Source organism: Syngnathus typhle, linkage group LG6 (assembly GCF_033458585.1).
Source record: "Syngnathus typhle isolate RoL2023-S1 ecotype Sweden linkage group LG6, RoL_Styp_1.0, whole genome shotgun sequence".
In the NCBI taxonomy this organism is placed as follows: Eukaryota; Metazoa; Chordata; class Actinopteri; order Syngnathiformes; family Syngnathidae; genus Syngnathus; species Syngnathus typhle.
In genome coordinates, this window is record NC_083743.1 from 477,925 (window position 1) to 504,417 (window position 26,493).

General features: G+C 43.5%; 2 protein-coding genes and 1 long non-coding RNA gene across 6 annotated transcripts; 2 read left to right on the forward strand and 1 right to left on the reverse strand.

Annotated features, from left to right (window-relative positions):
• LOC133155269 (dedicator of cytokinesis protein 10-like) lies at positions 1-24,135 on the forward strand. Of its 3 annotated transcripts, XM_061280450.1 has the most exons (57): positions 2-439; positions 5,304-5,423; positions 5,656-5,745; positions 5,857-5,939; positions 7,047-7,119; positions 7,357-7,485; positions 7,638-7,772; positions 7,837-8,023; positions 8,268-8,353; positions 8,688-8,771; positions 8,894-9,052; positions 9,133-9,354; positions 9,412-9,534; positions 9,612-9,694; positions 10,025-10,147; positions 10,212-10,291; positions 10,357-10,544; positions 10,909-10,974; positions 11,058-11,150; positions 11,226-11,349; positions 11,436-11,557; positions 11,753-11,836; positions 12,038-12,130; positions 12,278-12,396; positions 12,842-12,911; positions 13,640-13,753; positions 13,822-13,893; positions 13,962-14,108; positions 14,244-14,327; positions 14,402-14,498; positions 14,629-14,661; positions 14,746-14,924; positions 15,004-15,120; positions 15,181-15,298; positions 15,377-15,498; positions 15,583-15,697; positions 15,809-15,875; positions 16,045-16,092; positions 17,220-17,321; positions 17,588-17,700; positions 17,778-17,893; positions 18,180-18,317; positions 18,388-18,570; positions 18,651-18,761; positions 18,833-19,048; positions 19,146-19,203; positions 19,812-19,913; positions 20,379-20,485; positions 20,558-20,680; positions 20,998-21,111; positions 21,598-21,744; positions 21,820-22,030; positions 22,155-22,345; positions 22,424-22,524; positions 22,604-22,742; positions 22,844-22,916; positions 23,298-24,135. In XM_061280450.1, exons 1-57 carry the CDS (start codon positions 278-280, stop codon positions 23,351-23,353), a joined length of 6,612 nt encoding a protein of 2,203 aa, XP_061136434.1. In that variant the 5' UTR covers positions 2-277; the 3' UTR covers positions 23,354-24,135. The 3 variants fall into 3 exon arrangements, with proteins under 3 accessions (XP_061136436.1, XP_061136434.1, XP_061136435.1); XM_061280452.1 differs by lacking the exon at positions 19,812-19,913 and having other exon boundaries at positions 1-439; XM_061280451.1 differs by lacking the exon at positions 22,844-22,916 and having other exon boundaries at positions 3-439.
• Positions 22,608-25,338, reverse strand: LOC133155283 (uncharacterized). The gene is made up of 2 exons (XR_009714652.1): positions 25,200-25,338; positions 22,608-25,025 (listed from the first exon to the last, which is right to left on the reverse strand). It is a non-coding gene; the product is annotated as an uncharacterized LOC133155283 (long non-coding RNA).
• Positions 24,843-26,383, forward strand: LOC133155278 (uncharacterized). 2 transcript variants are annotated; one of them, XM_061280472.1, is made up of 3 exons: positions 24,843-25,161; positions 25,243-25,465; positions 25,776-26,383. In XM_061280472.1, the coding sequence occupies exons 1-3, from the start codon at positions 24,843-24,845 to the stop codon at positions 25,927-25,929; spliced, it is 696 nt and encodes a 231-aa protein (XP_061136456.1). In that variant the 3' UTR covers positions 25,930-26,383. The 2 variants fall into 2 exon arrangements, with proteins under 2 accessions (XP_061136456.1, XP_061136455.1); XM_061280471.1 differs by having other exon boundaries at positions 24,843-25,465.
• The last annotated feature ends 110 nt before the right edge of the window (positions 26,384-26,493 follow it).

Below are 26,493 nucleotides of genomic sequence, written 5' to 3' on the forward strand. Positions count from 1 at the left end.
GAGAGAGAGAGGGGAAGATAGGGAGGGACGACGCCAAGGCTGGCTGTGTGTATTCTCACTCAGAGCCACGGGAAGAACCGGAATCCGGAGCAGGGGGGGTAGCGGAAAGGTTGCAGGCGGCTTAGTCGGGGATGGAGCCTCCGCTACTTGACAGGCTTTGAACGCAAAGGCTCCGCACCACTGGCTGGACCAGCGGCTGCTTTTGGACTTGATCGGGACAAGACACGGCAACAGGTGACACTTGCCCATCACTTGGTGTCAGCATCGAGGGGTTATTATGGGCTGCTCTGCCAGTGTGGTCCTACTTCTACGCTCAGTGGGTGGGGCAGACTGCGGTTACATGTGTACTCGGCTGGACCAAGCGTCAATGGATGCTGCTGCAACACCCACCCTGGAAGGCTACACAACTGCCAGCTCACCTCTGACCATCATTGTCATGGTAACCAGTACCGATTCACCTCTGCATAATACATGTGTGGGTGGAACAGTAGCGTGTACAGTAATCATTGTCAGAATCCATTTTTGTCATGTGTCCAATTTGTGGTCGTTTTTGGAATTTTCAATCGTATATTGCTCATTTCAGCTGGATGATTTTTTGGGACATATCACGAGTCCTTTCAAAACTGAATGTCTAAAATTTTCTCCTTTCTTACTTAGAAAAAATAAGATAATGTGAAATTTATGAGGTAATTGTTAGCTAATTCAATGTAGCCTAGCTAACCGCGAGTAAAAACGACTGTCATTCCTCGACAGGTGGTTCAAAAATGCATTTTCAATTGCTTTATTGAACAAATGCTAACAAAATAAACATGTAACAAGCACTTTGGCTGCCACAAATGATGCCCAGGTACTAAACTTGTAAATTAACTTCGCAAGCTAACAGTCAACAGGCCAGGCCCCGCCTTTTGAAGCCACACACATTCAAAGTCATAGGTACTACCATGTAGAACAGGAGGATTCTATTCGTATGCATATTTTGGATTGGTATTCTGCAAAAATCCATTCATTTAAATAACCAGTAGAAGTACAATTATCATTTTTTGAAATATTCATCCCAGTCCTGATCAAATTTTTCTTTTTAGGGTATGTGATTGTGAGGCGGGGTCAATATGCCCTAAAATATAGAAAAATTGCTTCACGGTTTCTGGAACGTAACCCTCGTGATAAACGATTGTCCTCTCTATCGTAATTCAATTCTATAGATTGATATTTTTGAAACCATTTGTGGGTTGTAGCCCCTCACAGCTAAGAGGTATAATGGGGAGGACGGAAATGAGGGGTGGAGAGTGAGGGTCATACATTAGGAATTTGCTCTCTGTGGGAACACTCTCCTTTCCCAACATATGGAGAAGAAGATGATTTAACTGACTGAATGAATAAATAAATGCACACAGCAGCAATTGCGTCGAGCAATCAACGATCGGATTACATTAAGCTGAATGTTCCTAAACAACTTTTCAGTACAATGCTTGTATGTCAGCCACGTGTGAGGTATCTGTCTGGAACCACTCGTGTTGGCCTGATTTTTCTTTTCACCCCAAGCAGGACCCAGGTTTCTGCAAGTCCAGTGGAAAAATGTTCAAGTTTTGGCACAGTGTGATTTTTACACTCAGTTTCTTCTCTTGTTTCTTGCTTTCCCACCATAAACCTTTCACGTCTTTGTTCCCTTCTCTGGTCTCTGTTGTAAACTGGAGTTGATGTTTTATATTTGCAAATCTTTTTTTTTATTATTATTACATTCTGCAAGATATCAGAGTATGAGTGGGGCTTTCATGACGATGCTGCAGTAGAAGGTAGCAAGCACCTTGACTCAACATTTTGCAAGGGATCCAAGAATGAGGTGTTGTCATAATATTTTCATAACCCCAAAACAATGTAAACCAATTCTTACATCAGCCTTAAGAATAGATGTCAAAAGAATGCTGAATAGCACCGAAAAGTCAGCTCTTAGTACAGACTAGATATTTATTTTTACAGAATGACATCTCTGAAAAGACAGAGGCTTCAGCAGTGAACCCTGAGGAACGCCAGAATTTAAAAAATGCAAAAACAAGGAGTTGAGGGTAGCTGACACATATGATGAGGTTAGTTCAGGAGTTTTTCCAGGTTTTGAACCATGTTCAAATCTGAAAATAAAATTAGACTTCTTGCAATGTAAAAAAAAAAAAACTTTGCCATGATCATACAGCCTCTGTTTCTCATTTCCAACATTTAATATATTGTTTCATGTTGTGGAACTGAAGGAAACACTCAAATTGACAAAGTAAGATCATTTTTCTTCTATAAAGCTTTGATGTAATGATCGAAAGCAGATGGCTCGTGCCTTTTGACTTCCTCTCTCTTCTCCCCATCCATCTTGTGTACCTCCGCTCTTCTACTCCAGACACGTCTCCTAACACCTCCTTCCTTTAGCAGCCAATAATAAATATACTCGAGAATGACACCAGACCACCAGGAATATACGTTTTGGTTCCCCTCCAATGTCTCCATTCTTGGCCGTCTGCAACGTTGAAAATGCTCCCCTTGTTTGCCAGTTCCTCTGTGGGGAATCCCTGAGCTGCAAGTCACGGCATTTCTATGCGCCATCCTCACAGCTGTACTTTGTCGACAGCATCATCAGTCTTCTAAGTGGGAGGGGGAGGCAACCGCGGGAGGCCGAGCAAAGACGTGGAAAGGTTAATAGGGTGGCGAGCAAGGGAGTAAAGCTGACAAGGGAATCAAAAAAGTTTGATGAGATAGAGAAAGAAGTTAGTTGGAAGAAAATGGAGGATTCTGATGTTCAATAGGAGACCATTAACTTATTCATTACATGAGGACAGAAAACGACTTTAATTGGTCTCTCTGCTTTGAGTCTATGTAACACGTCAACTGTTCCATTCTCGTTTCCTCTGACTATTCTTCTGCTCTGAGGTTTTATCAGAGGAAGTGCTTATTTGTATGTGCACAAATGCTGTATGACTCTGCCCAACCATCGCTGAGCAGAAAGAATAATTCTCATTTTACTGATTTTTTTTTTCTCCACCTTATATTGCTTTTATAAGAATTTTTTTTTTGCTGATGAACCTATTGATAATGCTAATAAGGATTTAAGTCGGTGTTTGTCTACCATCTTGGTTGAAATCTCATTTGCCGGCAAATTTGGAACTTTGTGTGTGTGTGTGTGCGCAGTTGTAACAACTTCCTCTACGTCCACGTGCGCTGACACATAACGTGGAGACAGTTCTGCTTGTGATAAAACACATGCGATGTTTGTTTAGTTGAGTAGTATATTTCTTTAAGCTTAGTTTTTTTTTTTTACATTTCGCTTCTACCATTTGGATTATTTCGTCTTCATAATGAGTTTAAGGAGCAAAATTACCCTAAGGAGGAAAATCAAGAGTAAACGCGTGAAGTCGGATTTCACCAGGTTGAGTATTGTATGTATTTAATAATATATTCCCTGATATCTACCTCTTCTATGTTTTTTTTTCTTCACTTTCTTCACAAGAGCTGCTGCCAATGATGTGACTGAGTAGTTCAGTTCCATGTGTGTAGACTGCATTTAATTCAGCTCAATTTTTGTAATCGGAAGCTACAGAGAATATATTTTTTTAAATAATAAGCAAATCCAACTGTGTGGATATCACTGATGCTTACATAACAGGCAGCTGTTCTCCAAATCACATTCTGTGACAGGTGTTGTGTAAAATGTAAAATCAGCGCAAAATTCCACATTGTGTACTTAAATAATCTGGAATATTTTACAAAATGTGTTTAGATCAGCACTTCCAAGACTTAAATTGCTTGAGGTAAAGTGATCTTTTTAAGACTAATTTACTAAAGCTCTTTTTTGTTATGGCATCTTAAATCTTTGTCAGAGTCAACCCAAACATGGGTGGTTGGCAGGATTTTTTAAATTTTTTATCATAATTGAATAATATATATTTTTTAAATAATTGAAGTACCAGTAAGGAACAATTTTCTCTCCAAGTGTACTTTAATTCTTACATGCATTTTGGCCAATAATTTTAGTGAGTACATGAATCATTTCTAATTGTATGATGCTAGCCATGCTAATGCTAACGCACCGTGTCCAGGCTGGCTCACCAATTTTGTAGAACAGAAGTAGGCGATCCACTGTTGTCATAGTAACCAGAGAGACACTGTTCTTCTGATTATATGGAAGCGAGTGCTCATAAAAGGTGCTTCTCGATGTTAAAATGAATGTCATTAAGTCTATAATGCTCTTGGAATATTGAAAAATCGGAACACTCAGATGAATGTTGGATGAATTAGCCAGACTAAAAAAAAAAAAATTAAAATAAATAGATGCAGACAGCTAAAAGAAGCTTATTGATTTTTGATCCTGGTATTGTACATTAGCGTTAGCATAACATTTAGGATACCTTCAGTGAACTTTAGATGATCTTGGTTCCTGTTTGGACCATTAAAGTAGAAATTCGTGTTGTCACTACTCCACACATGTCAAACAAACTAGAGACTTCTTCTGCTTCCTCTAACTTTCTGGCTACCGTCTCCTCCAGCCTTCTGTGGTCTTCTGCTTTTTTTTTTTTTTTTTGCAGATTACAGAAGCGATGGTCTGTAATCTTTTGAACACATTGAAGAAATCTTTTTGTCTGACTCACTGAGTATTACACACAGTTTTGTTGTGGACATCTGCAACCGTTCATTCATCTTTTCTTCGCACTATGTGACACCATAACCATAATGATTCAAATGGAAAGAAATCATTCTGTGAATATTTGTGTCACTCTCGGTTTTGCGTCAGAGTGGTTTGCTGTGTGCAAGTAGGACAAGTATTCTTGTACAGTGAGGAAATTCCAACCATATCATGGGGAGATTAAGTACAGCGAAGATATCTTCCTTGGCCTCAGTGTCATCAAGTGCTTTGGGGTGTGCCCCAGCAGTTCGCCTTCAGCGGTAATAGCCACTCGTGTTCTTCCTGCGTGCTTTTTTTAGGTCCTCATGATGTCACAGCACCACACGGGAAATGTTGAGATCATGACTTTTCTCCCCAGAATAATCACATTGTGTTGTGCCTATGGATAATTGACTGCCCTCAATGTTTTCACTGTGGCTGCATTCAAATCGGTCATTGCAAAAGGCAGACAATACTTATGTAAATTCCAAGACTCCAAGAAGAGTTTCGCGACTAAATGACTCACTGAGCTGCAGGAATATTAGTCGATAAATGCAGAGGATAAAAAAAAAAAAAGGCATTGTTTTATTGTCTGTCTACATGCGGTGCTGCACCGTTTGTGTTCAGACAGCTAATGTCTTTTTGGCGTTATGTGTTTTCGCAGCAAGAGAAGCCCAAGCTGATTGATCCGCTCGACTACGAGGCCGTCATCTCGGAAGTGGGAGCGGAGCTCAAGCAAGACCCTCTTAGAGAGCTACTGCTGTTTCCTGACAATGATTTCACAGTAAGTGTACATGCACGTGCATTCAGGGTTTTGACTTTATCAGATCATAGGATAACTTTCAAAGGAAGTGAGAGGAAATCCCCTTGTAGTGTATATATACAAGTGGCATGCCAGCTTGAAGAGAGTGAAAGTACAGAGATGCCTTTAATGTGTTACTAAGTAACTAGTAATCCAACGGCAATGTCTGTTGCCATGGTGATGCGTCTCTTCACTGTTCTTATCATCCCTGCAGGTATCCACAGTGCCCCAAGAGAGACGCACTCTCAGGTCAGCTGTTCCTGAAGGCGCAGAGCTTCAGGCTGAATGTCTGCTGGTCAGACAGGTCAGATGTCGACTGTGTTTGTGTTTCTTATTTTTTTGGGGGGGTTATGTTGTATGTTTACTGTATCTTAGCTGCGTGTAGTCAATGAAGTCCATCCATCCTCTCCCCCAGGCCTGCAAGTATTACAACTCAGATCTGAATGTGGTCCAGTTCAAGTATGATGACTACGCTGGAGACTACCGCCTGCTGCCAAGGTAATAACAACATTAACCTGAAACGCATTGAAGGAGAACAAGATGGCGGCGGTGGTTGTTGAGTTAAAAAAAAAATAAAAAAGGAGTCAGAGAGCGGAAGGACAAAGCAATGCTTCATGGCTATGGGGGGCTGTTGGGTCCTAGATGGGACTGATCCAAAACAGTCCAGCGATTCAAACCACAGGAATGTTCTCTTTTTTATCCCATGGGTTGCCGGTGTCAGTTCACATGACCTCTGAACTAACCGGAAGTGCATTTAAAGCCGTGCGAGACAGATGTTAATGCCTTCAGTTAGTTTCTCTGCTGGCCTGAAGTCATTATGTGCATTTTGGTGGATGACACTAATGGGGTTATTAAAAAATAAACAGAACACTGCCTCTCTGGGAAAAAAAAGTATTTCTCAGGCCTATTAAGTCCAACAGGTGCAGACTGTTGGACTTTCCTACACAAGGCCTTATAAAGTCTATCCTTAAAATTACACTGGATGCCAGAATATAAAATATAAAAAATGTTTTAGTCAAACCAGATATGTATATATTTTTTAATTTATTTAATTTTATTTAAGTCAGTCATTACATTTTGTTGATTCAAGCTGATTTAGATTGATGACATTCCACTGGTAAAACTGTCAGTTTCCTCAGATGTCAGTATCCAGTGGTCTAAAGCAAACTTTGTGTAAACAAAAGCCAAACATGTATAGAAAAATAAACTCCACTGTTTGTACATGGAGTTAAGTGAAATGGAGTATAAACACTTGGCCAGCAGGAATATGCAACTACTGTACGCTTGTGGTGCGTTGGACTGCAGCAACGTCCATCCGCCAATCAGGAAGCATTCCTGCGTCACTCCGCAATCACCACAAATGCGCCGACTGCGGCGGTTATTTTCGACAGCTGTCCCCACCACGTGACCTTCAGCAAAGTGTCTTTCCGCCAACGGAGTCATGAGCCAGGATCCTGCTCGACATTTCCGCACGCGCAAACCAAAACAAAAGAGGCGGGGCTTATCTATTGTTGACTCCGTGGAGCCACAGAGTGGATTAATTGTATAATCACCAGAATTCTTGCACATTTTTTCTCAATATGGTCTCCTTTGGCCTTGTCGTAGGAAATTATACAAAGCTGAGAAGCTGCCATCCCATTCTTTTGAGATTGACTATGAAGACGTGGACAAAGATGAGGTTGGTAATGGATAATTTTTTTCTCAAATGCATTAATGTGTTGAACATCCTGGCTTTATGACGCTCAAATCAGTTTATCGGCAAGCTGTTGAAAAGCACTCCCATGGAGAAGTGAACCTCCTCATCGTTTACGCACGTCATTTGACAAACGGCCCGGTCGAGGATGTCTCCTTCTCTTCTATTGATATTCGAGACGAGAGGATGTACTTTATGTGTGGGCGTGTTTGTCTTTTGCAGGACACCACTTCCCTGTCCTCGTCCAAAGGAGGAGGTGGAGGAGGAGGGGGAGGGATCGGTGTGTTTCGCTCGGGTTGGCTCTACAAGGGCAACTTTAACAGCACCGTCAACAATAGCATCACTGTCCGGGTGAGGACGGCAACATACTTCCTGATTACTGCCATCCCAGTTAAAATGGACCCTTGACGGATATAGCCGTCAACGGCAGCGAATGGGTTAATACAAAAATATACTGATTTGAGCCCTTTCATTGTGTATTGACATTTCCTATCATTGCACAGTCCTTCAAGCGAAGATATTTTCAACTGACCCAGCTGACCGACAACTCCTACATCATGAACTTCTACAAAGACGAGAAGATCTCCAAGGAACCCAAAGGCTGCATATTCCTCGATTCGTGTACCGGTGTTGTGCAGGTGTGCTCCCAAATTTGACTCATCGGAGCTGTCCAATTTGAATGACGTAAAATGATCCGCACAGAATAATCGTTTGAGGAAGCACGCCTTTGAGCTGAAGATGAACGAGGTCACATACTTCGTGCTGGCCGCGGAGAGTGAGCAGGACATGGAAGAGTGGATCAGCACCTTGACTCGCATCTTGCAGATCACGCCGCACGACGGGCCGGCTCCGGACCGCAAGAGTCTGGACCTGTCCGACCATCGCCAGGGTGAGACTTGTAAACGCTGATGTCAGCAACTTTTATGAGCCACTGATCTTTAAGTCTGTGAATTAGCTTGTTAATTATTTTCAGCGTGAAAGAAATGGCGCATGGCCATAAAGATTACATTTGACTGCTTTATAGTTTCCAAAATCCTATTTAATCCCGAGTTTGATGTATGTATCCCTATTTCTGCTTACTGTGCTGCTAAAGCTGATTTACAGAATTCAAATATTTGTTATTCCTCCTTCAGATGTGTTTGACATGTCGCTGAGCGATGGTTGTTTGCCTGAGAACGAAGATACGACGGAAAATGGCATCAATCCCGAGCTAGCTAAGGTTGATTCTTTTTTTCCACCCCTATACATATATATTAGGGTTGCTATGAGAAATACATCAACAATTATTTGAAAATGATGTTACAAGATTTTTTTATTAATATAATTTTTTGATTATATTCATTCAATCATTTTTATGGTTATATTTTCTCAAGTATTGACTACACAAACATGAACGCTGACCAATTGTTTTTATTTTCAACAAGCGCTCTCCCTTCAATCCAACATTCACGGTGCTGATCTTCGAAGCGCCCGTCTATTTTCGAGCGTGCACAAGTCATGCGGTTTTGGGGTTCCCGTCATATAATTATCATATGTCGTCTTCTTTTGTGCAGTACGTCTCAGAGACAGATGAGGGAATTCGTTGCGCCCGGAGGGAGGAGAGGTTGAATCTCTTCTCGCTTGACCCTGACACTCCTGTACGTATAATTTTACCTATGCTATTAATATATTCCCATTATACAAATTATTAGACAATGAGATAACAAGACAGTGGATATTAGGTGTACCTAATGTAAAGGCCAATTTCCTTGCACTGCAGGTCCTGAGGAGCCCGCGGGCGGAGCATTCATCGAGCGACAACTCCACCGTGCGTCCTTTTGAGGAGAAACTAGGCAGAAGGTTCATGGTGACGTGTCGATCGCTGAACTTCATGCTGCAGGGCTGCATCAATGAGAATGAAACTGGCCCTGTCACCAACGTAAGGAATTGGAATGACATCGACCCTTTTCTTTTTTTATATAAATAAAATTAATTCTTGTTATTTGTTGGTTCGGCCAGATCGAGCCGTTCTTCGTGTCGTTAACACTGTTGGACATCCGAGACGGCAGGAAGGTTTCTGCTGACTTCCACGTGGACCTCAACCACGAGGCAGTGCGTCAGATGTTCGGAGGAAGTGCTTCTGGAGCTCAGGAGAACGGCGTGTGCGCTCCCGGGGAGAAGAAGGCGGGAGAATGTCATCTAAGCTTGGACCTGGAAAACTGGCTGTGCTTTCCCAAACAGGTATCACGTCCAAAGTGTGTTCATTCATACACGGACGTTAACGAGATGTCATTGTAGGCAATATTCTCGGTGACCAACCCTCACACGGATATCGTGATGGTGGCCAGAGTAGAGAAGGTGCTGATGGGAAATATTGCTTGCGGCACTGAGCCGTACATCAAAAACACAGACTCCAGCAAGGTAAGAAATTGCATTATTATTATTTTGCATCAATATAGTTTTCATGAAACAGATGTGAGGTTTTTTTTTCTGTGCAGATTGTCCAGAAGATTTTAAAATCCAACAAGCAGTTCTGTGGGAAATTAGGAAAGTACCGAATGCCGTTTGCTTGGTCCGTCAGGTCAGTAGCAGCAAACCAGACATTCAACAATTATTTAAAAAAAAAAAAAAAGTTCAAATGCTAGGTTGAAGCTATATATTAAAAAATACATGGAGAAAAGAAATTGGAAACGAAATTTGCAAATGTGAACCAGTGGTCTTTCGTTAATGTACCTTACTAAGTCACTTATTTGTGAAACTCTTCTTTGCTTACTATTAAATTGTACTGTTAGACTGCCCCCTTGTGGCTTTTTGCCAATGAAGCATAAAATATGATACACAATCTGTTCTAACTTTATCATTTAAAATTTAAAAATAATTTCTTAAATTGATACCTGCTTTTTTACAACAGGTCACTTTTCAAGGACAACCAGGGGGCACTCGACAGAGAATCTCGTTTCTCACCGCTCTTCAAACAAGAGAGTAACAAAATTTCCACAGAAGACCTGATAAAGCTAGTGTCAGAATACAGAAGGTAACCATCACGGTCACTCTTCTACAAAACAACATCAATTCTTACAACATCTTCATCCAATCAGGGCCGAGAAGACCAGCAAGCTGCAGACCATTCCCGGGACTCTGGACATCACAGTGGACTATGTTCCTTTGGAGCTTCCAAGTATGCTTGACCACTCAAGCATCATACATAACTCTTTCTTCACGAGTCATATTTGTGCTTTCTAGACTGCGTGACGTCCTCCTACGTCCCCGTCAAGCCCTTTGAGGATCTCGGCAAACAGCAACCCACGGTCGAGGTGGAGGAGTTCATCCAGGACACCACCAAGTTCGCTCAGCCGTACCGTGTCTACAAGAACCACATCTACGTTTACCCCAAGCATCTCAAATATGACAGCCAGAAGAGCTTCGCCAAGGTAAAGCGGTTGTCATCATCACGCTCACCATCCTTGGAGTTCCCTTTGTATTGTGACTAGAGAAATGTTCTAACAAAGAAAAAACAGCTGTGATTAATCGATTATCAAAAATTCGTTATCGATTGCGGACCACTTCTGTTTTTGGGGGGACCACCAGTGGTCCACAGACCACATTTGGAGAAACCTTGATTTAGAAAAGACATTTGGTTCAAGCAAAATGTTGCCTGCTAAATTATTTGAATAGCTGCATTCCACTGAAAGTCCTTCGCCTATTTTGTTTAGTTATATCCAGGTGGTGAGTTGTCTTCTGCCAAGACGTTTATTAGCCCATTATTTAACGTTACATTGCTCTTTTTGTGTACAGGCTCGTAATCTTGCCGTCTACGTGGAGTTCCGCAGTTCGGACGAGGAACCGGCCAAACCTTTAAAGGTAACACATTCTCCAAAACAAGTCGGTATTTTCGCTTTGCCATAAAAAAATACATCTGAACGTTGTTATGCTTGGCTCCCCAGTGCATTTACGGCAAGCCGGGGGGTCCGGTGTTCACCCCATCAGCCTGTTCCACTGTACTCCATCACTCTCAAAATCCTGACTTTTACGATGAGGTGGGCTCCTTACATGGAAAATAATCACGTTTTCAGCAAGAGCACCAAACAAGTGTTTCATCTCTGCCAACGCAGGTGAAGATTGAACTCCCCACCCAACTCCACGAAAAGCACCATTTGCTTTTCTCATTTTACCATGTCACATGTGACATCAACGCTAAGACCAACGCTAAGAGGAAAGAAGCCCTGGAGACCCCCGGTGAGCTTCGTTAGCGTGTAGCATATGGGGTTACCGTGTTAGCATTTTACTATAATGCATCGTGTGTTGTGTTTATGATTCTTAAGTGGGCTACTCTTGGCTGCCTCTCCTCAAAGAAGGTCGTCTGTCATCTCAGGAGTTCAACATCTCGGTCTCCAGTAACCTGCCTCCTGGTTACTTAGCCATCAAAGAGGCCAACAACACCAAGGTATAGCCAATATTAACGAACATTACTTATCGGCACACCAATTTGCGTTTATAAGCTAGAAATCATTTGACTTAACGTCCCCCTTTAAAGTATCGTTGTTGTAGTATCAGAGCTTTTTTTTTTTTTTCCCCTAATTTCACCTACAGAAATGTTCCCTAGTAATTATTGGAAATCTTTTGTTTTCTGCATTTCCAGAATGGAGCTGATGTAAAATGGGTCGATGGGGCAAAGGCCATCTTCAAAGTCTCAACTAATGTCGTGTCAACTGTGTACACTCAGGTAGCATTTGAATGTCTCTTAACTTGCATATTGCAGACCCAAATGTTTTTTCGGAGCCAAGTTGAACCACATATGCTTTGCTAATATATGATGCTCTTGAGTTGGAAATATACAGTACGAGTTTGTAGTTACTTAAAATGGAACGAGTCCAGCTTCTAACTTGGAACTGATTCTCCTGCATTCTTTTCTTCTTGGCCCTAGGACCCCCACCTGAACCGCTTCTTCCAGCAGTGCCAGAAAAGAGAGCTGGACCTCTCGCTACCTCCTACCTCCAACTTCCTCAACTGCCTGAAGGTTGGAGGAAAAAAAAAAAAGTCAAACTGTTCCACATCTAATCAGTGAAACATTACAGTGTGACAGACTTTCCTCCTCCGAGCGATTTATGAGCTATATTTATTTTATCCTCCTTTGTTCTTGTTTTCCTTTTCCGCCCTCTTCCAGGGTCTCCTCAGCATGGAGAGAATCCCAGTGATCATCAGATTTCTGCCAGTGCTTTTCAACCAGCTCTTCAAGGTCCTGACCCAGAATGACAATGATGAGGTCACTACTGCCACCACCAGGTAATCATTGTCACTACAGGCATCTTGTAGTCACGTTTCCAAGTGTACACACCAATTTTTAACATCTTACTGTTTTTTTCTTTTTTTTAAATTGATGAACAAAAATGCCAGGTTAGGAAAATCCCCATTTTGTGGAAAATATTCCAAAAATATCCTGAAAATATCTCAAATTTTTCCAGATTCTGTTTCCTGTCCATATGCCCTTGTTGCTAGGCAGAATTGTATACTCCTTATAGGCAGCTGAGAAGAATAGGCACACATGCACACAACACAAAAGAAAAACAGTTTTTTGCTACAGCCACAATTTGTATCTAGGCAGAGTTGATTCATTTCTGGCTCTTTTTTTTTCTCAACCATTTTTCATTCAAATTGTCTGTGCTCAATATGAAAGACAAACAGTGCCATCTGATGGGGCATTATTTTATTTTGTTATTTTTATTTCCAGAGTGCTGGTTCACATTGTTTCCAAGTGCCACGAGGAAAACCTTGATCACTATCTCCACTCTTATATTAAGGTAAGGCTCGCTTGTAGGATGCACACCTCGGGAGCAGGTGTGCCTCACACGTTGAGATCACTTGACGATAGCTTTCGATTTCCACCAGGCTGCGGAACGACTTTGCAGACTGTTTGATTTGCAGAAAGGAAAAATACACACAGGGAGGGAATAGGGGCTTTACGTGTTTGCATGTGCAGATATTTGCTGTGTAGGTGCCGGCAGGCGAGTGCCGGCGGCCACGCGCCAGGAGAAGTATGCAAACACGCATGCGGAGGAAGAAGAAGAAGAGAAACTAATTGAGTGGGGCATAGAGACATCTCAATGAGAAACACAAGGCTTGTTTGTTTTGAGGTCGGGAGGGGGCGGGAGGGGAGGGGGGTGAGATCAGAAAAGGAATTAGCCCGGCGAGCAAGAGGAACCACAAGAGCCGTTTCATGTTGGCCGCAGTGTCGTAAAAACGCTGCGGAACTTGGACGAGCTTGTGGCAGAGACAAATGGCGGGAGGGCTCGCGGCGCTAAATGGAAGTGGAGTTGCCGTGGTAACAGATTGGCACGACATTCACTTCTCTGTGTGTGTCCTCTCTGTGAAAAGGAAAGGATGGAGAGGGGTGTAGTTCACTGTAGCGTGAATGGAGTGAGCCGCTATTCACGGGGGGGAATGCGACACACTTCTCAAACCGCCTGACTCGATTGATTATTAGCTCACATACATTTGATTGTTTTTAACTTTGTGTTTGTTTGTGTAGTACGTGTTCAAATCAGAAGCCCACGGCTTCAGGACGGTGCATGAGGAGTTAGCGAAAGGCATGACCTTTGACCTGCAGAGCAACGAGCAAGCAGCGGTTAAGAATGTCTTGAAGGTAAGTCGCTTGAAGCTTCAGCAGGTGCATTTTGAAATATAAATGGACGGACGGCAATCTCTTTCCAGTTCTCTTGGTTCTTCTTTGAACTCATCGTCAAGTCCATGGCCCAACATTTGGTTGATGGAGATAAAGTCAAGGTAAGTCGTGGCGTAGTGATATGATGTGTTACGCCAGCGTTGGGTGATATTCCGTTTATTTGCGCCAGCTGCCCAGGCCGCAGCGTTTCCCGTCATCCTATCAGAGCCGTGTGGAGACTCTGGTGGAAAAGGTGTCAGAACATATCTTCTGGAAGTACAAAGACCTGGCGGAGGAGTCGCGCAGCGCCAACTCGGCGGTGGCGGCTTTCGTTAAGGTGGGATTTGACTCCATTCATCGCTTGTCAACACACCCAGAATGATTGTCGTGTATAAATGTTTTTTTTTTTTCTTCTTTTTACAAACCCCAAAAATTCTTCGACTACATGACTCTATGAATTTCGTCGCTGCAGCGTTGCTTCACTCTGATGGACCGAGGTTTCACCTTCAAATTAATCCGCAACTACATCAACATGATCACTGCAACTGACAGCAAGGTCAAATCTCGAAAAACAAACAACAACAAAGTTCTCTTTGTGTTACAAGTCTCATCTTTTCATGTGTTCCTCAGATGTTGTGCGAGTTGAAATTTGAGTTTCTGAGAGAAGTGTGCAACCACGAGCACTACATCCCCCTCAGCCTGCCCCTGCCCTCCGCTCGCATCACAGGTAATAGACGGAGCCATTTTCCATTTGGGTTCAAAATCACGCCCCTCCCTATCATCCGTCTGTTATGTTAACAATTTGTCCCCCCCCCCCTACCTTGTCACCTCTTTGTTGACATATGTCTCCATATCAGACCATGCATCCCCAGAGCCACAAAGTACTCATGGTAAATATGTACACTCTTGTTTGTGTGTCCAAAACATTATAAAATGAAATAATAATGAATAAAAATGTGCTTGGTGTATTCCAGCCTCGGTGCCAGAGTACAACTTGACCGGAGAGTTCTGCAGGAAGCACTTTCTCACGGGCCTGTTATTACGAGAACTGGGACTGGCCTTGCAGGACGAGCAGGACCTCAGGCACCTGGCTTTGGCCACTCTCAAGACCCTCATGGCCAAACACTCTCTGGATGCTCGCTATGCCACCAAGGTAGCCAAAAAAACAGCTCATATGACAAATATGGGGAGAAACAGAATCACAGTTGGTGTGTTCTTCTCATTATTTGCAGGAGAAGCAGGCAAGAATCGCATCACTTTACCTGCCTCTGTATGGTCTGATTCTGGACAACATGCCTCGCTTCTTCCTCAGGGACCTTTTCCCCATTTATTTGACCTCCAGCGATCAGGTAAAGGACACTTCAAATCTGAAAGGTTCACTTAAATGAAGCCCATCTGCTGACTCGCAGGGCTCTCGAGACGACCTGAGCGTCGGCGGAGGCGTGGCCGGTGGCACACTCCCCGTTACTTGCCACGGCAACTCGGTGGATGTTTCCTTCTCGAAAGAGGTGCTCAACTCCATTACAGGTAGTGTGCGCCTCGAGTAAAAAAAAAAAAAAAAGTGTGAATGAGGTCACTCAAGCCTCCTCTACGCTCTCCCACTAGCTTTGTCAGCACTGACAGTTGCTCCGGGCAACCAGGCCGACTCTCGGGGCTCCCTGATCAGTGTCGACTCCAACCCAAGCAACAGTGACAGGAACAGTGAGAAGATGGATGCATGTGAGAAGGTGAGAAATGCTTCAGATGATTTTTTTTTTTTTCCTCCATCTTTTGCCGTTGACAATTTGTGATTCCTCCTCTCGTGTGCTCAGTTTGCTCGTCCCCAGTCGCTCATCGGCTACGGCTCCCGCTGCGACAAACTGGACCAGGCCGAGACTCGCAGCCTTCTCATGTGCTTCCTACACATCATGAAAACTATCTCTGAAGGTGAACGGGAAAGACCAAGCGCTGATTATTCACAAGCCGAAAGACTATCTTGTCTTTTTTTATTTTATGTTTTTATTTAAAAATATATATATTTATTGATTTTATTTTCAGATGTGCTGGTTTCCTATTGGCACCGGGCCATCCACCAGGAGATCTCAGACTTCTTTAAAATACTAGAGTAAGCCCCTCTCTTCTTTTCATTGTCGAGGGCACTCGGACAAAAGTAACAAGAGTTGGATTATGCGGCCAGAGTGCGGCGCACTAATTGGGAAAATGCAAACGAGGGTCGCTGAGGAATGTGTTCAGTTTTTTGAAGCGTTGTGTTTTTGTGCCTTTCTTTTCTTTAGGCTCTGTCTGCAGCACTTCAGGTTCATGGGCAAACGCCACATCGCCAGGTACGCCTTCTTTTTTTTGATCGCAAGCACAGCGCACACATTAAGTCAACATCTACACGCATGACGACTGGAGCATGTATTATTCATGGAGCGTGTACAACCACAGGTGAAGCTAATGTGCGCCACGTATGCGTGCGCACACTCGAGACGAGAGCGATGAAAACGGGGAGGGGCCGTCTCGCTGTTGTGTGTGAAGCACAGCTGGATATTGTGGCGTGTGGAGTATTTGGCAAGCATGCCATGGGGGTTGCCCCCACCCCCCCCACCCCTCGCTATATTTGTTTTTTCTGCGAGCCTATTGGAAGCGAGCCACTCCATCATCCGGTTCCACCTCCCCTAATTAAATTAACTCTCAGCGATGCCGCGCGGGTTGAGGGAACACGCGGCTTATACCGCACGAGAGCATTAAGCTAGCTGGAAACCGAGCTGGCTCTCAGATGTCTGTCTGGGAGGCTGCGAGCTACTTAAAATTCCTCTGTGATAGCGGGCCAAGGGGGCGACGCGACGCACGTCTGCCTCGCTGTCGGCCACCGTTTGATGCTCGGCTGACTCGGAGCAGGCGCCCGTTCAAGTTGCCGTGGGATAAATTTCACTGGCGCCTTTTGCAGCCAAATGATCTGTCTGCCGTTCAGATATTAATTCAAGCGATGAGCGAATTGCCGTTTTATCGACAGGCGCATATTCATGTTCCACCTGCATGCTTTGCGTTGATGGATTGTTTTGGCATGAAATGGGCATGTCGCCATTTACATACATGCATGCTGTGTGTACACTGCACTCTATTTGCTTTTCCATTCATCTGACCAGAGCAATTTTTTATTTATTTTTTTTGCATTAGCATGTGATCTGGCTTCATTCAGCCATCAAACAGCAGCACTGTGCATTTTAAACATCTGTTTGTTGGGATCCGGTTACTAAGCTGCTCCGCTAAACGATTTAACCGGTATTCACCTCTCCCCTGCATTCCCACTCCTCTACTCACAACTAACATATTTGAGTCCGTATAAATACACGTTATTACTGTAGAGTCTTGCCAGTAAAAAAAAAAAAAGATTTTGCATTACACAGATGTTTTCACACATTAAGCCCTACTAATGTTAGCTGTGATGTGATTGGCTCGTGAACAGGAAGCTAGCAGCGGCGCTAAAGCTGGCCCAGTCCACCCACGCCAATGGCACCCTGAAGGTCCCTAACCATCCCTCCCAGCCCTCAAGCCTCCTCCCACAATGGTAACCAGCCTCTTGCCGCTTGAGCCAATATGACACCGGATTCGTTTGGATACAAGCGACTTGAATTGTCCAAAAACAGTCTTGAAAATACATTTCTTGTATTTATTCATCTGTGAAGTGACCACCGTGTTATATATTTGTGTAACTGTATAGCGCATGCTCCTCATTGTTTTGTGTGACTTGTGCTGGCGTTCCTAATAAATAGTCCAGTTAAAGTATTTGTTGGTCAATGCTGACCAAATCAAATCTGCTTATCTTCCCGCCAGGATGGCTTCATCCGGAGGGGACGGTCACCGACAGGCACGTTCCCAAACCATGCCCATCATCCGGGGCAAGAACGCCCTCACCAACCCCAAACTGCTGCAGATGATGGAGAGCGGTAAGACATTTCTGCCAAACAATAAATAAAAATACACTCGCGTCATGAAATTCCCGGGCTCTTTCTTTGGCGTCTAGATGGGACGATCCAGGATGGGGACAATCTGAGTCCAACTGATGTTGAGGCTAATTTGTCTACTGAGGTGGCGCTCACTGTGCTTGATGTTCTTGAGCTCTTTGTTCACCATCACAAGGTTGGTTTTCTTGTTAACACTGCACATCCTGAAACACGAAAAACTAGCAAAGATGTCAGCATAGTTGTAATTTGCTTACGATGCCCCCTTGTGGCCAAGGTGAGCACATCAGAAGGAGAAGCACAATGCCCATTGAATTATCATGATGAAAAAAAAGGTGTCATTTTTACAGATTACCAAACGTGACCTCGTTTAAGTTAGTCTGTGATACACCGCTGCCCCCTGGTGGAAAAACAGGCATGTTTTTTCTAGACTTGCTGAAAATCCCTCTTGCATGTGATTTCAGAAGCAGCTGCTATTGGATGATGGACAAAATGCACTGATGAAGAAGGTGCTGGACACCTACTTGCTCTTCTTTCAAATCAACCAATCAACCGCCACCCTTCGCCACATCTTTGCTGCGCTCAGGCTCTTTGTCCAAAAGGTTTTCATTAAATATCAGCACATGATTCCGCCCCAATAGACCACAAGTGACTTTTGTTTTTCTTTGTTAGTTCCCCAGCGCGTTCTTCCAAGGCAAGGCGGACCTCTGCGGCTGCCTTTGCTACGAGATCCTCAAATGCTGCAACCATCGATCCAGCTCCACCCAGACGGAGGCGGCGGCGCTGCTCTATTTCGTCATGAGAAAGAACTTTGAGTTTACGAAGGGAAAGTCGATAGTGCGCTCTCATCTTCAGGTCGGGAGCTATAAAATCATTTCTAATGTCCCCTTTGAGTGCGCTTGTGAATAAACACGTCTCTTCTCGCACACTTTTAGGTGATCAAGGCAGTGAGTCAGTTGATAGCCGATGCTGGCATTGGAGGCTCGAGATTTCAGCAGTCGCTGGCTATTGTAAATAACTTTGCAAATGGAGATGCGCCACTCAAGGTGAAGCCACTCAGATTTTTTTTTTCTCTGGCAGCTAGCAAATTCGTGTACAACTTGAGATCTTTGTCCAGAATTCCCCCTTCCCGGCCGAGGTCAAAGACCTGACCAAACGGGTCAGGACGGTGCTGATGGCCACGGCGCAGATGAAGGAGCACGAGAAGGACCCGGAGATGTTGGTGGACCTTCAATACAGCTTAGCCAACTCGTACGCCAGCACGCCCGAGTTGCGACGCACCTGGTTGGAGAGCATGGCCAAGGTCCACGTCCGCAACGGGGATCTCTCCGAGGTACTAGCCGCGATTAAATCGGAACCCCGAATGAGGGCGATCTCAATTCAAAATGATCGAAATAGAATTTTAATCATTTTACTTTTGTTGCCCTCAGGCCGCCATGTGCTACATCCACATTTCTGCTCTGATTGCCGAGTCGCTAAAGAGGAGGGGTGAGTAGAAGTTCCAGCAAAAGTTCTCTCGCGGCATGTTTCACCCGCGTATGGACAGAAGTATTGGGACACCAACTTGGAAATCAACATATGGAATGGACCACTTTCCTCTCATCTTGGGGGTGGTTCTAGTCCAACCCTCGCCGATATAAAGCTACGTCTCAATAGTTTTGTTCATTTTTAACTGCATTTCTTCAGACATGGTCACTTCAAGCCACCATTTTTCTCTCGTCTTTCTAACATAGTTACTGCAAGGTAGTGCAATCCTATCAAGTGTCATTGCGAAGAAGGTGTGTGTGTGTGGGGGGGGGGCGGGGGTCACGTGTGCTATGTTTGGATTTAACACACCACAGAGAATGAAGATGGATCCCCTTGCTAGTAAAGTTCTGTCATTCCTGCTGCTGACTTCCAGTAGAATTAGGAGACTAACATATTGCATGTCACCTCTTCCCCTGTGTCCATTCTTTTTCATTTTTAACCTCATGTCTGACATAGCCCTGCACGCATGTGGTGAACACAAGCTGCCTACCTGTGGGCATTAAAAAAAAAAATATATAAACCTGCTCGTCCTGCTCCTCCTGCTCCCCCCTCCCCCTCCCACCAAACAGGCTACTGGAGAGCAGACAAGGCCCGGATATCCAGCGTGTCCCCCGAAGAAAGTCCCGTCTTTAAATGTAGATCCTTACTAACCACCTCCCGAGACCAAGACCGTGAGTGTGTGCGCCTGATGGGGACCGATTGGGTCAGGGTATGATAATACAAGCAAGGGATTATGGGAGGAAGTGTCATGAACAGGTCCAAGGACGGAGAACAAGCCAGTTGCAAGGCTCTCATAGTCCATAATAACATTTTACTCAATAACATTTTACTTTACTTTATTTAAATCTACTAGCTTAATGCTAACACAAAAGGTAAAACGCAAAAGGTAGGCTAGCTTTTAGTATTGGTGTCGCGGCGTCAAGAATCAGATATTTGAACACAAATGGTGGAGCAACACATGTAGACAGGTTATTGATGTCGAAATTGTGGACATCAACTGTTTTGTGGGTTTCATCATGTAAGAAGATGTATATTTGTTGTGTTGTAATATAATGAACCGTTATCGTATGCGTCTGGCCTTTTCTTTTTCAATGAACTCAATCGTGACGTTCTCTTCATTATTGTCACAATCGCAGCATCGTTTTCTCTGGGCTGGGCGGCCTTCATGTGCATCAGCCCTAACGTCAAAGAGGAAGGAGCCATGAAGGAAGACACGGGTACACAAGACACTCCATATACCGAGGTCAGCGTTAGCTCAAGGTTGCGTCCGTACTTGTCCGACAGAGCAGTCTTAATGCAAACCTACCTACCTTAGGACACCTTGGTGGAGCAGCTGGAGCTGTGCGTGGACTATCTGTGGAAGTCGGAGAGACACGAACTCATCGCTGACATCAACAAACCAGTTATTGTTGTTTTTGAGAAGAGGCGAGACTTCAAGGTAGGATCATTAGCTAGATTGGCGATTTAGTGGTCAGTCACTCGAGTTATATATAAAGAACCACTGAATTCAATGCTCAATGCAAACCAGGCTTTTAATAGTTTGGGATTTTTCATCCGTTTTATTTTGTATTAGCTTCTTTTTTTATTTTTTTTAATTATGTTTGGAGCAAGTTTGTTGTTTTTTTATTAGTTTTGTTTTTCAGAAGATATTTCGTTTTTATTAGTTTTAATATTATTTAAAATTTTATAGATGTATTGCTTATTTTAAAGAGTTATAAAGATAGATAGCTTGAATGTATATATTTTTCTCCACAGAGACTGTCAGAGCTTTACTACGACATCCATCGCTCTTACCTGAAGGTGACGGAGGTGGTGAACTCTGAGAAACGGCTATTCGGACGCTACTATCGTGTGGCTTTCTATGGCCAGGTGAGGTGATATATATATATATATTTTTTTTTTTAATCTGTTTTGTTTTGGGATATTACAAGTTCAACTTTAAGCTAGGTACAATAGCAATTACGTGATCGGCCCTTAAAATACTCCAAATGATTCCACACATAGATAGTTTAGTGTCCTTAATTTCTCCATTTGCTCTTTTCTTCCTTTGATTTTATTATATTCTATACGAAGATTGCGGTAAGTGTTGCAATGTTTGTCCGTCTGTTTGTTTGCGAACTAACGTTGCTCCTCTCCTCTCCGTTTGCCACGATTACCTCTCGATAAACTCACCCCCTTTGTCAGAAGCTTGCTGTGCTCCGGTTGACTCCCATTAAATCAAAACATTGCTTTTCCCCTCCTTACCAACGAGAGTAGACCGGAAGTTATGGCAAATAAACCTTTAACCTGTATTTTCCTCCTGGGGTCGTGTGCTGTAACAATCTAATGAAACAAAAATGGTGGTATGCGTGAAAGGGTTTCTTTGAGGAGGAGGAGAGCAAGGAGTTCATCTACAAGGAACCGAAGCTGACGGGGTTGTCCGAGATCTCCCAGAGACTGCTTAAACTCTACTCAGACAAATTTGGTGCTGATAACGTCAAAATGATCCAAGATTCCAATAAGGTCAGTGATGTCATTATTTATGGAAGGTAACAAAGATCTTCATAGTCTCTATTTGTTTTTCTTTTCTTCCATTAGGTCAACCCCAAAGACCTGGATCCAAAGTTCGCGTACATCCAGGTGACGTACGTGCTGCCTTACTTTGACGAGAAGGAACAGCAGGACAAAAGGACGGACTTTGAGAGGCATCACAACATCAATCGCTTTGTTTTTGAAACGCCTTTCACGCTCTATGGGAAGAAGCACGGCGACGTGGAGGAGCAGTGCAAGAGGCGCACCATTTTAACGAGTCAGCATTTTCTCCGTTTGGTGTACCAAATATAATATAACACGATCCTTTTAATCAGACCAGGCTAACGATGCTAATGCAGAAAACATCGTTTGACATTTGGCTCCTCTGCCTTTTTACTCAGCGAGTTCCAGTTTCCCGTACTTGAAAAAGCGCATCCAGGTGGTGGAGCAGCAAAGCACGGAGATGAACCCCATCGAAGTGGCCATCGACGAAATGTCCCGCAAAGTCTCCGAGCTCAACCAGCTGTGCAACATGGAAGAGGTGGACATGATCCGACTGCAGCTCAAACTGCAGGGGAGCGTCAGTGCCAAAGTGCGTCTTCCAAAGCTTGCATGTTTTTGGAGTTGATGATTTGCCTCATGTCATCTTTATTTATTTATTTAAATCCAGGTCAACGCGGGGCCGATGGCTTACGCCCGGGCCTTTTTAGAGGAGAAGAATGCCAAGAAGTATCCAGATAACCAGGTGAAACTACTGAAGGAGATTTTCAGGTAGGACAGATCTCAGTGATAAACGGCAAGATGGCCGGTGTTTTAAAAAAAATAATAATAATAATTGACGTGCATGCAGGCAGTTTGCCGAAGCGTGCGGCCAGGCGTTGGATGTGAACGAGCGTCTGATCAAGGAAGACCAACTCGAGTACCAGGAGGAGATGAGAGCTCACTACAGGGACATGCTGAGCGAACTGTGCGCCATCATGAACGAGCAGGTTTGTTGTTTTGAACTTTGCGGATGTTCCTGGCATCTTCTCATCCCTCATATCATCTGCCGGTTATCATGGCTGTCTTTTTTTTTCTTCCAACTTTGCAGCTGCAAAAACGTGTTTTCTCCTCCAGCGCCAACTCTCTCTCTAACAGCTCTCTTTCCACTCTGTCTAAGACCGGTATGTCATCGCTCTCATTTGCCATCGTAAACATTCGCTGGCATCTCAACATGTGTTGAAATGTTTTACCTGATGGAACTTTTGGAGAAAACATTGTGGGAACTGCTGTCTCAATTATCCATCGTTCATTCAATCATCGCTAACCTCGCCCACCAAGCCAAGACCTAGCACAAAATAGCAACAGCCCTGAACTTTTCTTTTTTTTTTTTAGCATGCTAGCAAAATAGCAAGGTCTTTCATTTCAAACACAATCATGCTCCAAAAGTTCCTCTGTGACATTTCCAGGAACGACAGTCCAAATAAAAGTTCCTGGAACTTCAACGGGCAATACACAAGTCAATCCAGCGTTCCAACTCTCCCGTGATTATTCTTTCCATTCAGATTCCTCACTCAAGGCAGCCAGGAACGGAGCGCCACAGCGCCTTCTGAACGGCTGATCGGGAATCCATGCTCCCTTTTGGTTCTTTGTGAGGGCAGCAATTGATAGTAGAAGAAGAGAAAAGGAAGAAGTGTGTAGAGACTGTGCTCGTGCTAGTCTGTTGTCCTGTCGTTGAACGTCGCATTAGCTGATGCATCGGTAGGTTCTGTTTATTTTTGGTTCTCCAGAGACGGACGGCCCTGAAAAACTGGCAAGCAAAAAAAAAAAAAAAGTTAAACACACGCACACACATGCGCCTTCTCTCCACAGCCTTGCCCTTTATTTTCAGTGACCTTACCGAGCCGGAGGTGCATTCAGCTTCTCTTTGTGTTCTATTTTTGATGTTTTAAGAAGAAAGTTTGAATTGCCCCCGGCCCCCAAAAATAAGAAAATATTTGAAGCTATTGCGAAGAAACCAAATGTGTTATTTTCTCAAGCGTGTCAAGAGCTGAATGCCCGTCCGCTCGGTTTTTGAATGTAGAGCAGCTCCACAGTGCTAATTTGTATCCTCGCTAACATTTCCCCCCCCCAAAATATCAGCAGGCCCATTTTCAAGTAGAACCGGGAGAAAAAAAAAAGAAAACAGAGTTATGTTTTGTAACATTTTTAAATGCATTGTTACTGTTATTATTTCCTGTTTTGAATTGTATATAAGAAATATTAATATTTAAAACATTTGAAATGTTCCCTTTTTTTAAATAAAATATACATATGAATATTTGTTTAGCTGACTTCACAAAAAAAAAGATAAAAACTAAAAATTTATGTATAACATTTAAATAAAATTTTGTTAATGTTCAAGAGCTAGCATTGAGTGATTACTTGCTTGTATTTGTTTGGATAGACTCTTCTGAATTATGATAAGCCTTATAGAAAATGGATGATTTTTTTAATTGTTGCGATCCAAATGATGAGAAGGGAAACTTTCACTGAAAGGCAAGTGACCCAAAATATATTGGCTTGACTAGAGTGTGCTGCATCCAAGTGATCAGGTGTCAATGTTTTGCAGGTCATGATCGCACCGTAGAGTGCTTTGTTAATTTTTAATGTTATGACAGTTCTTCTTTCCAGAGTCGGACACATTTTCATCACTTCATTTGGCGATTTTGCACAATCAGCTGATTTCAGTTCTAGTCTTTTCTGTACCAGCTTTGGTGTGCTTGGACTGTGGCTGGCTCAGGTTGCTTCTGAACAGGTAATGCTATCCAGAAGTGACCCCCATCCATGGAATTGCTGTTTGATACTGGACTGCATAAATAATTTTTGTAAATTACACCTAAAGAGATAGCAAATGGTCCCTGTGTTGCGTTCAGAACCACAAAGCGGATTCAGGTCCCCACGTGCCGTGCAAGGTCCCCTGTGTAGTTTTCCAGAAACTGGACCCAGGTGCTGATGAATAAAACATCCTCCCCAAGGGCGACGGGCAGATCTGTTCCCCTGTAGATGGATCAGCTGTATAGGCACCATGTAGTCACAGCCAAGATCCGCACTGAGATTGTACAGGCGGCATGTTAAACGCCGGGCAGCACCACGAGGTCCTGGGGCACGACCCGCATCAAGAACCCGCCGCGCTCTTTGGGAAGCCCTGGTTCTGGCAGCGCAGCAGCGGCGCCATGGAGGGAACCCGCACCTTGGCCCGTGTCATCATGGAGATGCGGGAGGAGATCAGGAAGTTAGAGCAGAACCGAGCGCTGACAAAAGACCGGGAAGAAGACCAGGAGCAGACACAAGAAGGGGTTTTAGAGGAAGAGCATGAAAACCTATATGGGAATCTCAGGAGAAATGCATCTGCTCCCATTCTAAAGCGACAATTTAAGGAACGTGAAGGTAGCCAGCATCATTTAAAAAAAAAAAATTATACATACTTTCAACCCATCACTGCTATCTTGCATGTCTTTTCCCCCTCAGAAAATGTCATGACAGTTCGAAGGTATTCCAGGAGCTCAAGCACACCTGAGATGACACAGACCAAGGGTATAGTGGACCCCTGGGAACGACTGAGCCACTTTGGATGGGGGCGTCTACAAGAGGAGGTCCGGGGAGGAAATGGCAACCCGGATCACTCTGTCAGCAGTGACGTGGCCTCAGCGAAAAACAGGACATCCCTTCAGGAATGTGTGCAAAAGACTAGGTGAGCAAGCATGTGTAATGGATACTTCATTAGGTACGGCTGCACAGTGATGTGAGGAGCTGAATTCAGATTTCTTATCACAAAAGTAACAAGATGTTCAGTGGGATGCAATGTGCAGCAATAATTTTGCCCAAAAATGGACACTATAATAATAATTTGTAAAAACTAGGCCAAGCTTGAAACGCTTCCTGCTTTTATGCTGCCATCTAGTGGTTGAAAGCTGAATTATAATAAAAAAAAAAACATTGCAATCAAAATCAGGTTCTGAAATTGTGACACCCCTTTTCCTCATCTTTGTCCCCCCCGACAGAGTCAAAGTGAAAACAGTCACATTTCTTCTACCAGTGGACGACATCTACACCAGCAAACCAGTTCTGTCCAAGCCTCAGGAGCCCACAACCACCGAGCTGACCCCCATAACTGATACAGAGTCGCGAGAGGAACAAAAGTGGCCACTTGCATGAAGACGATTGTAGGAACTCTAAATGAGGTCACAGTCTTTTTTTTTTTCTTCTTCTTCTAAGTCACCTTAGATTGCTTTGGGTCTTCACGGGTCGATTCGATCACAGGGGTGCAATATAAGTAATCGGCGTCCAGTTACACACCGATGTTGAGACATTTGCACACATGATCACATGTGCTGTGGTCAAGTGTTTTGGAACCTCACAGGAGACTGACCCAGTTTTTCTTACAGGCACTTTAAGTCAATGACCGATGTATTATTCATTCACTCTTTTAAATTGAAATGAGAGGGGCTCACGTGTGGCACTTGCGGGACACAACATTAAGTACACTTGCACGATATTGGTGCTTTGTTTTTTTTTGGCTTTCTTTTGTACAATTTTGAAGATTAGCACAGCTAAAAGCCCAAATTGACAAATTTAAGAAAATAGAATATTATATAGGAAACAATCCAAATATTTAATATATGTAGGTTTTTAAATTGACCTGTGAAATACATTTTCACTAATGCACCTAAAATGCAGTAATTCTACATTATGTAATACCTGGAAAAAAAAGTTAAATCC

Bases quoted from the DNA above. Each gene is read 5' to 3' on its own strand.
- LOC133155269 (XM_061280450.1), top strand. From the start codon at position 278: ATGGGCTGCTCTGCCAGTGTGGTCCTACTTCTACGCTCAGTGGGTGGG. The intron at 10,975-11,057 runs GTAACACATTCT...TTGGCTCCCCAG, and splicing joins AACCGGCCAAACCTTTAAAG to TGCATTTACGGCAAGCCGGG. The intron at 21,745-21,819 runs GTCAGTGATGTC...TTCTTCCATTAG, and splicing joins TGATCCAAGATTCCAATAAG to GTCAACCCCAAAGACCTGGA.
- LOC133155278 (XM_061280471.1), top strand. From the start codon at position 24,843: ATGTTAAACGCCGGGCAGCACCACGAGGTCCTGGGGCACGACCCGCAT. The intron at 25,466-25,775 runs GTGAGCAAGCAT...CCCCCCCGACAG, and splicing joins GAATGTGTGCAAAAGACTAG to AGTCAAAGTGAAAACAGTCA.